Genomic DNA, 16602 nt, shown 5'->3' on the forward strand with positions numbered 1-16602 from the left:
ATAGGATACTTTTGGGATGTCATATAACGAGTATGTGAGAAACAGTGCTTGGGTACTGTCTCATGCTTCAGAGATCCAGCAAGAATTAAAGATTACAGAGGATTATACCTTGCACTGAAGTCTGAGACAAGTGTGGATTTGTCAAGTAATTCTTTTGTTAGATGGCCCTTAGGCCAATTCCCTGTTAAACCACAGTGTTTAAATCTCCTGTCTTTATCACCATCATTAAAAGTAAAGTTAGATACTACCTAATCATTTTCCTATTTGAAAAAGCTCATTTCTAGCCTGGGCAACATGGTGAAACCCTATCTCTACAAACAAAACAAAACAAAACAAAAATTAGCTGGGCGTGGTGGCATGCACCTGGAGGCTGAGGTAAGAGGATCACCTGAGCCTAGGATCACCTGAGGCAGAGGTTGCAGTGAGCTGTGATCATGCCACCATACTCCAGCCTCTACCCTACTCACTCAACAGAGTGAGACTCTGTCTCAAAAGAAAACCAAAAACTTATTTTCCCACATTTTAGAATAAGTAGGCTGGGCACAATGGCTTACACCGGTAATCCTAGCACTTTGGAAAGCCAAAGTCGGAGGATTGCTTGAGGCCAAGAGTCCAAGATCAACCTGGCTAACATAGCAAGACCCCATCTCTATTAAAACATAAATAGTATTTTTATAAATAAATGCTTATGCATATGTCTTAGAAGTTTGTTAGCCAAAGTAGGGCAAGGAAACGTTTTGTCTCAAGCTCAGAGTATAATAATTACCTTTAAGATACCCTCATATTTACTCTGCATTCAGATGTTGGTAAACTTGGAAATACTGAGTGCCTTTAGTTTGAAAAACTCAGGCTTTAGATTTAGTAAACACCAGAATCTATTAATTCACATTCAAAGAAGCCCACCTCACCTTAAGAGGCACCTGCCATTAAACAGTAGAATCAGCCTTTGTTAGCACTTGTCCAACAAAAATGGTTACTTACCTAGAGGAGATTGCCTTTCTGCGGATTTGGGTACTTAAGTGATCATCAATTTGTCTATGCTTCATTTCTCCTCGATTTAGAACTAAGGAGACAGACAAGGACAGGGAAATGGACAGACAGACCGATTGATTGATTGATTGATTTGTTAATAATGATATTTACTTAATTTCCCTTATTGGCTTTGGAAATCCAGTTCACCATCATATCATTGGGGCGTACTTCTGGCCACCTGTATTGCATTGCTTATGGATACTTGCTAGCCTTCCCTGTTCTTTCCCTCTTGACCACATAAATTACCAGTAGAAAATGTCCCCTGATACTGCTGATTCAGTTGTTTTGATCCTGTTTCCTTTGTATACATCATGTTCCTTCTCTCCCAGCAACAAAAGCCCTGCATGCCCTTGTTCCCTGACACTAGCAATGTTAAGTGCTAACTAGCCATTATGGGCTAGGAGTAAACCAGCCCTGGAGGTGAACATTGTGTCAGGTTGCACCTGAGGTCCAGTTATCAATGATTGTTAACATTTCTTTTCCCTGGTTACTATTTGAATTAAATTTTTTATTGAATTTAATGTTTTATATTTTTTCTTATACTTGTTTCCAGAGTTTTATGTCCATAATACAATTTCTAATTTATTAAAGGGGGGGAAATGTGCCATATATTTCTTTGGGGTCTTCTGCAGTGAATGGGTACTTGGGTGACTTAAATATTTATTTGGCTTAGATGATGCCTCAGCCCACAGAGATTATATACCTAGGAACTGCTGCCTTTCAGACTCCTCTTTAGTAAGCAGTTCATCTTCAGTTCATCTGTTGTGAATAAACTGTGTTTAGCATTTTAAATGTAGTTCTATTACCAGATGGAACACAATTAATCTTGTGACATCATTCCTATTGCCCCAGATTTCTGTAGAGAAGTTACAGTTTTTCAGTCTTAACAAATCCCAAAATCAGGACTAGTCCAGTCAACCTGCACTGCTTCTTCAGCCCTGGCATCCCATTTACTTCAATTCAACCGTTCATAGTCCTCGTTGCTTCTAGCCTAGGTTTCTCCCAACCTGGAGTTCACCATCTGGTTTATCTTCAGCAGGTCTGATTGGGCCTTTACAGCTTTCGGGACTGTTCTCTTTCCATTCCCAAGCCTTTGCTCAGCAAACTCCCAACCCTTTGGGATAGCTGACTCCCAGGGCCTGGCTCCCCCTCCCTCCAGTGCTGCCCCTGTGATCTTTTTAGACAAAATCATGGTCCCATCTTTCCCTGTTTAAAATTCTCCTTTATCCAATAAATACTTTAAAACATATCACCTTTCTCCTGCTTTAATTGATAACTTAGCTGTAATTCTTCAAAAGGATTGTGACTTTCCATAAAATGAAATTAGTATGGTATGAAAGATAACACCAAAGCTAGTTGACATTGGTATTTCAGTAGATGCCTGTCACCTATAAGAAAGTACTAGCTGGACTCCAGGGTCCTTTGTAATGGAGTAAGTCTACTTTCCCACGTGTTTCCCTCCCTCCATACACAGCACACCCAACACCCAACACCCAACATGCCCTGACAGCTCACGTGTCCCACACATAGGCAGGGCTGCCATCTCTCAGACTGGAAGGCACCTCCCACCACCTCCTGCCCACACATGATGCCACCCTTGGCATCCTTCACGATCCATTTGGATGGTTCCCCTCCAAGATACCTTTCTCAATTGTTCTAAGAAGCACAGAGGAAGAAATGTTTATGTCCTTCCAAATACTTATTATTGTATCTCACATGTCATAATATTTGTTTCTGTGTCAGCTTCTTGAGGCCAGTTATCTTAATCATCCCAGGATAGACATCCAGTAAATGCTGAATGAATGGAATGCATGAAATCATTTATTCAATAAGAACTTTAAAATCACCTTTCTTTTCTCTTAGTTGATATCTCACCCATAATTCTTGATGAGGATCATAACTTTCTATAAAATAGATGAATGTGGTATTAAAGGTAATACCTAAGCTACTTAACATTGGTCTACCGTGTAACCTGGGATTAAACTTTTTATTGGGAAAGATGATCCTTAACAGTGACTTATCTAAATATGAACCTGTAGGTCTTTATTTCAAGGACTCATATAAAGGATAATGAGGGAGAAGATGGGAGGAGAGAGGGACAATTAACCTAGAAGCCTTAGGAATCATAATAAAGGTTAGACATTCCTGGCTGCCTGACCCCAGGGAGAAAGACTTGTCTAAAAGATTGTAGGCAAGTGAATGGAGTTTGCTTTGGTTTCTTGAAATTACCACTCCTGTGGTCAAATTCCTGTACTCAAATATTAAATTGAGACAGAATCAGAGTCGGAGTCCAGAAATTCTTGGGAGTGCAAACTTTTTTTTTTTTTAAACTCAGGGCTTTCCTGACACTTTTCCTGCTGTTAAGACGTTGTCTCTTTGGGTAGTTCCCTATCCTAGCTGAAACAATGCTCTGCAGAAGAAGCCAAGGTGTTTGAAAACTTGTCGGGCTTTTAGATATTTGCTGATGGTCTCAATAGCCCTATGTAGCCAACACTCTGCAAGGGGAGAGGGAAGTCGCTGCCAGTGGACCCTGTGGGTCAGGCTAAGACTCCCCGCTCATGTTACCTGAGTCACTGGCCTACTCTGCCATATCATCTTGCTCATTCTTACCACCTACTATGGCAAGTGGATGCCTACTGTGTGCCAGGGCATTGTGCCAGGCACCAGAGCTACCTTGGGGAAATGAGGTGGGACTTGTGCCCTAGGGAGCTTTCTTACTTTAAGCTGTACATTTGGTATTTTCACAATATGTGGTCGGTGCTATGCTGGAGCATCTCCTAAGTTTAGCAGAGAGCGAGGAAGACTTTGCCTCCCTAAGCTTGTCTGTTTGTGTCCTTATTGGAGAATGTATAATAGCAGTCTTGACCTAGAGCCAACATTCCAGAAGCCTTCATACCTACTTCCACTCTGCCTCTATTTGTGTGTGACTGTGGGCAAGATAAACCAAGAGCTTAATTTTCCTCATCCTTCAAGCAAAGATAATATTTGCTCTGCCTTCCCTCACAGAACTGTGGAGCAGTTAAATAAAATACCAGCTGTGAAAGTTCTTTGGAGTGTTCAGGGCACTGCAGACTGGGGCATTTTGTTGTTAGTAGCTGCAGTAGACCCAGGAAAGAAGTCAAGGAGGTGTCACACACAGCATCACAATGGAAAGCTTTGAGTCTTCTTATTTTTTGTTGCTGTGAACTGAAATATCTTAGCTGAGCAAGTACCTTGGACCAGGAAGAGTCGAGATGAGGTTTGGGCAGCCCAGAGCACAAGTCATGATCTCTCCTGAGAAGCAGGAACCACACTGCAGCCTCACAAAGCCGTAGGAGACAGTTACAACCCCACCAAGGGGCCAATCACAGGTGAATACTCGGGCTTTTTTGAGGTCTGTCAGAGATAGTTCCTATATATGAAAAACATTTCCTTCAGGGCAAGGTAATGTCTCATTGTCCTTTTTTATCTTGATCCACTCAAGAATAAGGGCCATGTCTCTTCATCTCCGACCTCAAAGAGCCCCTACCCAATGACAGGCATTAATTTGATGAAGGAATGAGTGGACATAAATGAAGGGCATTTAAACATTGTGAACTCATGATAATAACGGACACTTCCTCTGTGCCAGGAACTGTTTTAAGTGCTTTACACGTTTTCAGTTATTTAATCCTCACACAACCCTATGAGGTAGAACTATTACCATCCTCTGTTTACTGAGGAGTAAACTGGGGCACTGAGCGGTTAAGTAATCTGCCCAGGGTCACACAGGCTGGTGGTCTGGCCCCAGCCTGTACCAGTCACCGCACTGTATGGTCTCCTGTAGGGGAAAGAGCTTGTGCTTTGGGGCCAGGCCCTATCAGTAAAATGCAGATTATGATCATTTCCTGCTTTAGAGTGTTACGAAGATTCAGAGGGTTAACATGCAAAGCCACTAGAATATAGTGGCCGTCCATGGATACTAGATCTTGTCCCTCATTTGGAGTCCACTCATCTGGACTCTGCAGCCAAGTTCTGTTTCATGACTAACTATGGAAACCTCAGCATGGGGTTAAATCTCTGGATTATTCGGGGTTCAGAGAGGAGGGACTCACAGCAGACCTTACAGAATGGCCCTGTGTGCTCAGGTTGCCCTGTGGCCAGAGGGGAGTTTGGCGTCCTCACCTGTCAGGGATTCTGTTCTTTTTGTGCACCACCACCACAGACTGGTAAGGGGCTATTCTAGATGAGGTGGGGACACACTCTCTGCTCTCAAAACTCACAGTAGAGTGTGACACTGGGGCCTCTAGTCCGATAGGACTCACATGGCTGCGTAAACTCACTCTCCTATCTCCTAATCTTTGATTGCAGAAGTTTGATCTTCCCATACTGCGTATTTTCAGTTTATCCAAAGACCTCACTGTCTTTCATTAATACATTTTTTTCCTAATTAGACAAATATAAAACTGCCAACTTTTCAGACCCAACTGCTATTTTATTCCATTTAATCAACAGTTTCCCCCCTCTGAAACTAGGCCATCCATTTGATCCTCTTTTTCTAATAAAATTGCTCAAAATTTACAGAACTGCCATTTCATTGGTTTTATATCCTAATGTATTACCCATTTAGTTACAAATTTAGTGCTAATGTACATTTTCAAGCATTTTGATTGGTAGATAATTTTAAATAGAGATGAATTTACTGATTTGCCATAGCCATTTATTTGTGGTTAATAATAACCCATTAATTAAAATTTTAATTAATGTTTTCAAAAAGAATGATGTATTCACATCGCTTGAAATCCAAGATACATCAAAGGGTATGTGGTGAATACCTCTCTCCATACTTCTCCCCAACCCCTCATTTTTCCTCTTTGGAGAAAACCAGTGTCACCATTTTTTGGGTGGATTTCCAGTGACATCCTATGCAGGTATAAGCATACATTATAAGCTACATACCCATGCACATTCCCCCACCTTGTTTTGCACAAGTAGTTGCTTATTATACCCACTATTCTGCAATTTGCTTTATTTACTTAATGACATCTTTTAAATTATTATGAATCAGTTGATTCTTAAAAAGCTTCCTTGTTTTTTTTAATGGCTGCCTAGCTTTCCATTGCAAGACTGGACTATAATTTCTTTACTTAGTCTCTTTTTGGTGGACATTTTGATTGCTTCCAACTTTTTAAGAATACATGTAATGCCATAGTGCACAATCTGGGATATATGTCATTTTTGCATGAATGAGAGTTTATCTAAAGAATAAATACCCGAAAGTAAAATTGCTGAGTCACAGAGTATATGCATTTGTAGACTTAAAATATTGGCAAATTGCCTCCATAAAGACGATTTATTTATACTGCTACCAGCAGTGTATGAGCATATGCCTATTTTCCTGTTTCTTCATATCCTCCCCAGCTCAGTCATTAAAGGTTTACCTTTATCAATAAGGTAGATTTTAAAAACAATCTCTGTTTTAACTTACCGTGAGTGAGGCTGACCATCTTTTCACTTCTCAGAGACTTAGATTTTTTACTCTGTGAACAAACTCTTCATACCCTTTGCCTGAACTCTTCATGTCCTTTGCCCGTTTTTCAATAAGGTAGGCTTTTAAAATAGTCTCTATTTTAACTTACCATGAGTGAGGTTGACCATCTTTTCACTTCCAAGAGCGTTAGATTTTTGACTCTCTGGACAAACTCTTCATATGCTTTGCCCATTTTTCTATTTGGACTTTTTTACTTTGTAAACAAACTTCATATCCTTTGCCCGTTTTTCTGTTTGTTTTTCTGTGTTCATTTGTTGTTCTTCCTGTTAGTTGATTTTGAGGAAAATGCTTTGCATATTAAGGAAATTAGTCTTTTGACTTGATATGAGTTATAAATTTTTTTTCCCCAAGTTTACCTCTTTTCCTTTAATTTTGTTACAGATTTCTTTGCCACGTGAATTTACCACTTCATGATTATTGATTGCTTTGTTTTGAGGTTCATTTGTGTTTTTTTAATTCTCCAATTTCTTCCAGTATTTTTTTAATCTTTAATTTTAATTTTTTGAATCTTCCAGAATATATTTATTATAAAATATGAGTTACAATCAACCTTCTTTTCCTATGCAACAGTTGTTAATTTCAACCTTGCTTTTAATTTGTAACCTACATATTGTGTGTCCTGTAAATGTCTCTTATACCAACCCTGTGCCTCTTCTAACATAAGTCAGGCTGATTTAGGGTGACAGATCATTTTTTCATGAGACAGCTTGGCTTGGGGGAACAATCATTATCTTCAGTGTCTAGCAGACCTGGTTTTGAATGCCAGCTTAGCAACATCTTACCTACACAACCTCAGACAAGTTACTTAATCTTTCTGAACTTTTGCAACCTCATTTTGTAAAATGTGGTTGATACGACTTCATTTTGCAAACTTGTGATCATTAGAGATAATGTTTATAAACTGCCTGGTCAGTGCCAGGCACAGAGTGGATAGATAAATGGGAGCTATTACTGTTGCAACATCATTCCCAATGTCAATAATGTGATGTCAGTCTGAATGAGGACATTGTGTCCCCTCAGTGTGCAGCCATTCTTAAGTAAAAATTGGTGTTCCTGGAAATTGGATGTTGGGCCTCCCTACCTAAGCCAGAGGCATCATAAGTACCCTCGTAAAGATCAGGCTGGCATTTTGAGGGCCACATTTATAACCTCTGGGCAGATATTCAATTGTTAGGTGTCTATTAAAAGTGCACTTCACTGGAAGGTAAAGTGTGTCTGATTATGTAGTCTGGTTTTATAATTAGGTCTATGAAATTAGCAGTCAGCATTAGTTTGTTAGTTCCTTTTTGGACATATAATGATCTAAGAAGTACTGTATGATCTGTATAATCTCTTATTTCAGAACCTAAGTTCAATCCTGTCATACATGTAGCAGTCCCCTAGTTTTTAGAACATGGAAGTCTTCCTTCCTCTAGGTTATCTTTTTGGATCTGAAAGTAAATGCTCAATGTTGTTTTTCTATTTTCAGGGATGACTCTGTTCCAGAAGACAACATCTGGAGAGGCATCCTCTCTGTTATTTTCTTCTTTCTTATCATCAGTGTGTTAGCTTTCCCCAATGGTAAGTAACGTCATGCATTACCACATTTCTCCTATATATTGTACCTTTCTGGTTTTTTTGAGATGTGAGTGGTCTAGAAGATGGAGTAAAGAAATAATCTGAGTTTTGTGTAGTAGTTAGGGGCACAGGCTCTGGAGGCAGAATGCCCATTCTGCCACTTCCTAGCCCCAGGGAAGCCTCCCAAGAGTGCTGACAATGCTTCAGTTTCTTCTATAAAATGGAGATAACAGATAGGTGCGGTTGTGAGGGTTAACTAAATGGGTGCACGTTAAACACTATGAACATGACTGACAAAATATAAGCTCTCAATAAATGTGGTTCTTTTTGTTGCTGTTTTTGTTATTAGTTGGGTCATAAAATACTCCATTACTGCTGAGTTCTTCTTTTTTGCTAAGGACAGGGTCGATGCTGTAATGAGTATTACTTAAATAAGTTGTCCCAAGTGATCTTTTATCACCATAAGCTTTGCTGATTATGCATTTAGGATATGAATTTTCATCAGCAGGAAAAAAAGACAAGGATTACTCTGAATTTTACCCCTATCATGATTATGGAGTGAGTGAAGCAAAGCTTTTGTTTAAAAACCAAGTTTGGTGTTCTGCCATGCTCACAATTCATCCCTTTTCTCTGAATTCTTCCTTAAAAGTTGCTTTCTTTTTTCTTATTCCCTTTCAGTAACTTCCTACTAGAATATTCTCTACTTGTTCTCCGTAGCCATTTCTAAACGCTCACTCTTGTCTTATATATATATATATTTTTAACACCTATGACATTTGGAAATTGTTCCAGTCTTTCTTAAGGGTTATTTTCCATGGGCCGGCCCTACTCGGGTTTTAAATATCATGCTTTAAGATGCATTTCTTCTGTAACTGTTCATGCTATTCAGTAGGCTATAATGTGTAATGTAAGAAGCTCATTGTGAATGTTATCAGATGCTACCTGGAAATGTTCCATGTCAAGGCCTTCAGGCTTCCTAAGATGCTGGCAGTGGAATTTTATCCTATTTTTTTTGAGATACGAGTCATCTAGAAGAGAGAGTAAAAACAACAGCCGGGTGCAGTGGCTCACGTCTGTAATCCCAGCACTTTGGGAGGCCGAGGTGGGTGGATCACCTGAGGTCGGGAGTTCGAGACCAGCCTGACCAACATGGAGAAACCCCGCCTCTACTAAAAATATAAAATTAGCCAGGCATGATGACACATACCTGTAATCCCAGCTACTTGGGAGGCTGAGGCAGGAGAATCATTTGAACCCGGGAGGCAGAGGTTGCAGTGAGCCGAGATCACGCCATTGCACTCCAGTCTGGGAACAAGGGTGAAACTCCGTCTCAAAATAATAATAATACTAATAATAATAATGCGAGTTTTCCATCGTAATTATGAACATGGACTCTGGAGGCAGACTCATATGTAGCACTATGTTTACAAGAACGTAGTGGTTTTAGTATGTAGCAGACGAGCATAATAATCGTGCTGTTAAAACCATGACTCTGAATCCCTCAGAGAATGAATTGTTCTACATAGCCAGGTTATTTGGGAGCTGAGTTTAGCTCTCCAGCCACTCAAGCTTTTAAGTTAAAAAGAATTTTCTAATGAAAATCTGCGTACCTTATGCAGATATGTCAAACGTAGTTTGGCTTTTCCGTAAGGATTGATGGTGCTGGTAATGCACAGTTATCAGGGTATGAAGACAAGTTGTGCATAATATGGGTAAGTCATGGAATAAAGGGGTGTTGACCCTCCTGTAGAATTTTTATTTTTATTTTTTAATTTTTAGAGATGAAGTCTTGCTCTGTTACCCAGGCTGGAGTGCAATAGCTATTCACAAGTGTGATTATAGGGCACTACATCCTCAAACTCCTGGGCTCAAGCAATCCTTCTGCCTCAGCCTTCTGAGCAGCTGGGACTGCAGGGATACACCACCACACCCAGTTATGTTTTTATATTTTTTGTAGCTAGTGATGGGGTCTCACTATGTTGCCCAGACTGGTCTTAAACTCTTGGCATCAGGCAATCCTCCATCCTTAGCTGCCTAAGTAGCTGGGATTCCTGCTATCAAATTTACTGAAAAAAATCCCTGATGTCAAACAGCTTTTTGGCTATTTGCCAACTTTCCCTTCCCTCTTGTTGAATTTTAGGTTGGAGGAGTGCTTGGGTGTTATGTAGACCCTCCTCTCCTTCAAGAGTGCCATATTGTATATGGCATAAGTGGCCAGCCAAGGGTGGGTTCCCTGAGCTCTGGACCCTGGCCTTTCCATACAAAGGTGGCCTAAGAATACAACTCAAAGCAAGGAAATGGCGAACTCTGTCTCAGGTTCCATACCAACACAAGGCTGACCACCACCCAAGCAGACATTTGGAGCCTCTGAAACATGACTAGGTGACTATTCAGATGGTAGTGACAGTTTATTCCCCTTCCCCTCAGCCATTCTGCCTTCTGTATCCTGTGATCTGCTGCCTCCTTCTTTGTCCTCACTCAATGCCATGACCATTATTGGTCTGTGCCCTCTATTACTACTTTTCTTTTATTTCTCTTATGTCCTCTGTCCTGTCTTTTTGTTCCCTTATCAGTCAATCAGAGCATGATACATGCATATGTCCTCAGGAAACTGATCAGTGCAAAGGTATCAGGTCTGTTCTTTAAGTCTTCAGCTTTCCTTGACCTGTGTTATTTGTTGCTTAGTTCTCAAGGGTTACTTTTTCATGGCTTTGAAGGTTTCTTTTTGGCTCCTTTTAAAAATTTTGCTGTTTCTGAGCCCAGAGCTGTTTTAGAAGTGTGAGGATTCAAAAGGAGTAGTCTCTCAATAGCTGTGATTTTACAGCCGTCCCTTCTCTAAGTCTTTAGCAGGAGCTGAGTATTGTGGCTTCATTAGCAGATGTTTTTCTTGAGGTACAAAAGGCACTGAAGGTTAAGGGGATTAAATCTATTTGATGTAACACTTTGTGTGATTTCTTCTGGCTTTGCCTCTCTGTTCCCCAATGAAGTTCTCTAATCTTCAAAGTTGACTTTACCTGCTCAATCTCTCGTTGTGGGACTGTGCTTTTGTTTTGATTCTGGAAAGATAAAACTGAAGCTCGGTTTTCTTATCCTGGCTGCATGGACTTTATGATACACACAAAGGGAGGAGGAGCACAGAGCTCATTTAGTTCAGTCAGCTCGGTTTACCAGTGAGAAGGCTGAAACATGCTACCGTGTCCCCCAGCCTTTGATGTCAGCCTGCTGGCAGGGCACGAGCTGTGCATTTTCCTTCCGCGGTGCTGCTCTGGTCATATCTCATATTAGGTCCACTGTGGTATGCTTTATCTCTGGCTTTCTCCATAATATGTTTCTGTCTCCTCCTGTTTCTCTTTTTTTCTGTCAGTCTCTGGTTTGTCTTTTCCCCCAGGGTGGGGTCTTAGTTGGCCTGGACATAGCATGCTTTGCATCCCACAAAGGAGGTGGGTGGTGACTGAGTCGATGCTCCGTTGCCCGTGTGTTGTCTGTGACTGGCAGGAGCTGACACATTGATCTAAGCTTTCCTACTGTATCCTGTTTCTACTCTATTTCTGCCCTACCATCCTTTCTTTTCCTCCTGGGCACATACGTGCGCGCGCGCGCACGCGCGCACACACACACACACACACACACACACACACACACCCCATTCACCGAAAGGCAGACCATGTCAACAATAAGGTTTCAGATGGGTATAGAAGATATAAACAAGGAGGATGGCAGTTCAGTGTCCTGTGCAGGAGGGATTGGGACATTAGTCAGCAAAAGGAGGACTTGGATTCTCTTGAAGCCATGTATATATAGCAAACATACTGTGTTTACATCGTTTGTTTTCTAAAGATCTGTTTATTCACACCTTACCTAAGAGTAGTAAAACTAACTTTTCCACATGAAAGAATGTTACTGAATATTTTCAAATTAGGGATGGCTTTGGAAGGTGCCAGTGGAGATGGTGGGGATTTGGGAGGGCCCTGGGCAGGGTGCCCGTGAGGTGTGTGGCCTCCCCTGTTAGAGCCCGCTCTCAGGCCACAGGCCTCCCTGGGAGCCCATGCCGAACGGCTGCCTCTGTGACTGGAGTGTACGTGCCCCTTCTCACTCAGTCTTGTCCCCTTATTTTCCATTCTCCCCACCCTTGGCACATATTCTCAACTCAAGTGATGAAAATGAATGGGAGAAATGGAGCCCAAACGTGCCCTCTCCTTCACAGACAGTTTTGGGGAAGTGCCTGCAGTGGATAGCATGCCCGGAACAATTTTTTGGCAACTTGAAATGCATTTATCCTTGACCTGGTAAATGCTGCCCTGCATGGCTGTATATAGGCCAAAATTGGATTGTGTCCATTTGTCTCATCAAGTATGTGTGAGTTCATATATGTTATCTATGTGGTAGACTTGGTCAGCTCCTACAGGAAGGGAGCCTTGTGATTCTTTTTGTAGAGTCTAAATAACAAAGAAGGCCCTTGACTTTCTCCATAGGCTTTTATAATAGGATGCTTTTGGCTACAAGTGATAGAAAATGCATTTCAAAATGGCTTAAACACTAAGGAAATTCATTATTTTCTTACATAACAAGACGTTCTGAGATAGGGTGGTTGGCAAGCTGGCTAATTCAGCAGCTCAGTGACCTGTGAAGAGCCAGCTTCTTTACCCCTTTCTGTTCCACCGTCTTCTAGCCTGCAGTCTGCCCTGCTGGCCTTGAGATAGCTCCTGCAGTGCCAGCCATATAGTGGCAGGCAGTGGCCAGCAGATGAAGAGATCATCTCGTCTTGTGTGTCTTTACTTGAGTAGAGACCCCTTTTCTAGCGATCCTCCAGCACACTTACATGTCTTTGACTAGGATTGGGCCACATGTCTCTTCTCAATCAGTTCCAGGGACAGAAATCTATAGTGTTTAGAGGAGTAGATATTCAACAGATATTTGTTGGCTAGAAGAATGACAGGGGACTAGGATTATCTCCGCTGGTTTAGAATCCACCCCTGAGTTATATGGCAGAGGAGTGGACACTCAAACAAAATTGTGTGTCACAATCAACAGGGTGAGTGGCAGGATTAGGTCCCAGGGTGGTTCTTTCCTTCAGTCCCATAAGCAGATGTGGAGGGAGAGGGCTGGCAGTGAGAGCAGGGGAAGGAGAGGGTCTGATGTCCGCTTTTACACTTCTTCTCTCCTGCCCTCTTTGCCTCTTCAGTTGTCCTCTTCATTCTCTTTTGGCTTCCTTACAAAAATGTTTTAATTGCTACCTTCATCCCATTATAGCAACTGACACTCAAGTGTATGTGTAATTTTAACTATACCACCCTATCACTGGAGTGAAATTTAGAAACCTATTTGAGTCTCCAGTTGGCTGGAGATTTCTTTCAACGGGAGTCCTTCTGGTGTACATTTCCTGTTTCTGAGAACTCCCTTGAACTGTTGTTCATCCCCTTTCCACCTTGCCATGCCCCCGAAACTAGCCCAGCCTCATCTGTACTTCAAGTGCCTGGCCGGCAGTAACTTCTCATTAACATATGTTGAATTAAGTAATAAATCCACCTGGAAAAAGTTCACAGAACAAGCCCTCCTTTTTTTCCTTTTGTTGTCTGCAAGAGAAATACCACTCAGCACTTTTTTTTTTGAGACAGAGTCTCACTATGTTGCCCAGGCTGGAGTGCAGTGGCGTGATCTCTGCTCACTGCACCCTCCACCTCCCAGGCTCAAGTGATTCTTGTGCCTCAGCCTCCTGAGTAGCTGGAATTACAGGTGCATGCTACCACGCCCAGCTAACTTTTTTTTGTGTTTTTAGTAGAGACAGGGTTTCACTATGTTGGCCAGGCTGGTCTCGAACTCCTGACCTCAGGTGATCTGCCTGCCTTGGCCTCCCAAAGTGCTGGGATTACAGGCATGAGCCACCGCACTCAGCTGCACTCAGCACTTTTTTAAGGTCTTTGAGGAGAGTGGAAAACTAGTATTTCTTGTTTTTCCTGAGTTTATCATTGTTTGTCCTTTGACTTCTCTTTGCTAAGATAATGGTAATCATGTCTCCTTGATATTTAAAAGTGATCCAAAAGGTCACTATCTTCTGAATTTAAAAACAAAAACAAAAAGAGTTCCTTTCTCCTTCCATCCTGTGTCCCCTGCTTCACTACTTTTTGTAAAAAAAAATGTTCCAGTCCAGCGCAGTGGCTCACACCTATAATCCTGGCACTTTGGGAGGCCAAGGCAGGTGGATCACTTGAGGTCAGGAGTTCAAGACCAGCCTGGCTAACACGGTGAAACCTCGTCTCTACTAAAAATACAAAAATTAGCTAGGTGGGGTGGCGCATACCTGTAATCCCAGCTGTTCAGGAGGCTGAGGCAGGAGAATTGCATGACCCCAGGAGGCAGAGTTTGCAGTGAGTTGAGATTGCGCCACTGCACTCCAGTGTGGGTAACAGAGCAATACTCCATCTCAAAAAAGATAAATAAATAAATAAATAAATTTTCTTTTCCTTAGGTTTGAAAGTTGCCTAGAGATCATTTTTTTCACCTTCTCAAATTTCCCTCAAAGAACTCTAACTAATAATAATCAAAAGGAGAAGCTGACTAAGAGGGTCTGCCAGGAGGCCCCTGGCCTGAGGATACAAATGTTAGCTGTTGGACAGGCAGTGTCTGATTTTTATTAAAATAATTGTATTTCCCTAAGGTGAAGTCCTGTAAACTTAATTTTTTATAGGTATAACTGTTTCTGGTGAGTCAGGCAATGATCTTATTTTCTAATTTCTGATGTAGATTTTAAAATGCTAGCTCTTCTCATGATGAAGACATTTGGTTTCTATTTCTTTTGAAATTAATTTTGCTCTTAGTATCTGATTGAAAATGATGTATTTTAGGCCAGGCGTGGTGGCTGACACCTGTAATCTCAGCACTTGGGTAGGCTGAGGTAGGTGGATCACTTGAGGTCAGGCGTTTGAGACCAGCCTGGCCAACATGGTGAAACCTCGTCTCTACTAAAAATACAAAAATTAGCTGGGCGTGGTGGCGCGCACCTGTAATCCCAGCTACTAGGGAGGCTGAGGCAGGAGAATCACTTGAATCTGGGAGACGAAGCCTGCGGTGAGCTGAGATCGCACCACTGCACTCCAGCTGGGTGACAGGGTGAGACTCTGTCTCAAAAAAAAAAAAAAAAAAGAAAAGAAAAAGAAAATGATGTAGTCTAGGTGGAAGGAACAATAAAGAAAATAAAACACATAGTTTTTAAATGTCCCTCATAAGAAAACCAAAACCCAGCGTTTGTTGCTGCACCACTGCCCTAAGAAGTCTTCCCCAATTCTCCAACATAAGCAAGAGAGTAAGTAACCACACCACAGATCCAAATTCTCCCAGGCAACCTTCATCAAATCGGATATAAAGCACAGATAAGAAGTAGGAACTCCTGTGGAAAGCAACCATGAGGCGGAGCCCTTCTAATAACCTCAGAATCATAACAATGGTCAGAGAAGAAAAGGAAGCCTGCCTTAACAAGACCACTGGGAAAGTAGTCAGTAGTCTGTTGAGAAACAAGATCTGTGAGGAAGGCATTGAGATGACATGAATGTTCATAGGATGCTACAGGTGGGGCTCATGCCGGGCAGGTGATGCTGTGGAAGGCGGGGCTCCTCCTCAGTTGTGTCCCTACCCCTGGCACATACACCCTTAGACTCTGCAAAGGTGACTTGACTGGAGTGGCCAGGTGCAGGTAACCTAGTGAGCATAAGTATCAGGATTTATAATCTAGAACACACCAGCCTCATCCTCGATTTTTTTTTTTTTTGAAAAAGTAAAATGATACTTTTACTGCTATCTGATGGTAAAGATTGCACTGTTAATGTATAATGCTACGAAAATGTACTTTCTAAAATACCACTTCAAAAATTTCAGAATTTTTTCCCAGGAGGCCATGGGCAGTTATGACAAGCCTCACATAAAGATTTGATGGTTGAAATCAAACCTAGACTGGGTTTTGAAGTTAGTTACTGAAAGGGTCACCTTACATTCCAGGGCCTTATCTCACCTTTTGTAGGCAAGAGTTACCAGTGGTTCCCACCTCCCTGGATTAGGGTGGTCCCTGGCTTTTATCTTTAGAGCCATTAGTTCCCTGCCCTTTCCCTGGTCTTGCTTTTCCTGAGCTAGCTTATCAGTTCCACATTATGGTAAAGCCTGCGCCATGCCTTTCCCCCTATTGCATCAGCTCTCAACACCCCTAGCTTGTTTCTTTCCCCTCAGTCTCCTGGTTCTGAAACCAGTCCGGGCTCAACCCTCAGACACCCTCTCTAACCCTCTCCTCTTCCTGAGCTCACCCAGTTCTGTGAAAGTTCATAGGAAAGTCCCCAGGTGCTCCTTACGACTCAACCTGGTGACACAGGAGGCTCTGATGGAACTAAGGTAGATTCCATGAGCTGCATGACCTGGGGCAGGTTCCTCTGCCTCAGTATCCTTATCTGTAAAGCGGGAGTAATGATGACACCTTTGTCACTGAGTCCTTATAACACTGTGTAGGGGTGTCTCATTCCACA

General features: G+C 41.9%; 1 protein-coding gene across 2 annotated transcripts in view; it reads left to right on the forward strand.

Annotated features, from left to right (window-relative positions):
* The window catches only part of PTDSS1 (phosphatidylserine synthase 1), a 70683-nt gene that overhangs the window by 3326 nt on the left and 50755 nt on the right, over positions 1-16602 (forward strand). For both annotated transcript variants that reach the window (XM_025394085.1, XM_025394084.1), the window contains exon 2: positions 8010-8101. In XM_025394085.1, coding sequence (XP_025249870.1) covers positions 8099-8101 — 3 coding nt within the window. In that variant the 5' untranslated portion in view covers positions 8010-8098. The remainder of the gene's footprint in view (positions 1-8009; positions 8102-16602) is intronic.

Source organism: Theropithecus gelada, chromosome 8, assembly GCF_003255815.1.
Source record: "Theropithecus gelada isolate Dixy chromosome 8, Tgel_1.0, whole genome shotgun sequence".
Taxonomy (NCBI): Eukaryota; Metazoa; Chordata; class Mammalia; order Primates; family Cercopithecidae; genus Theropithecus; species Theropithecus gelada.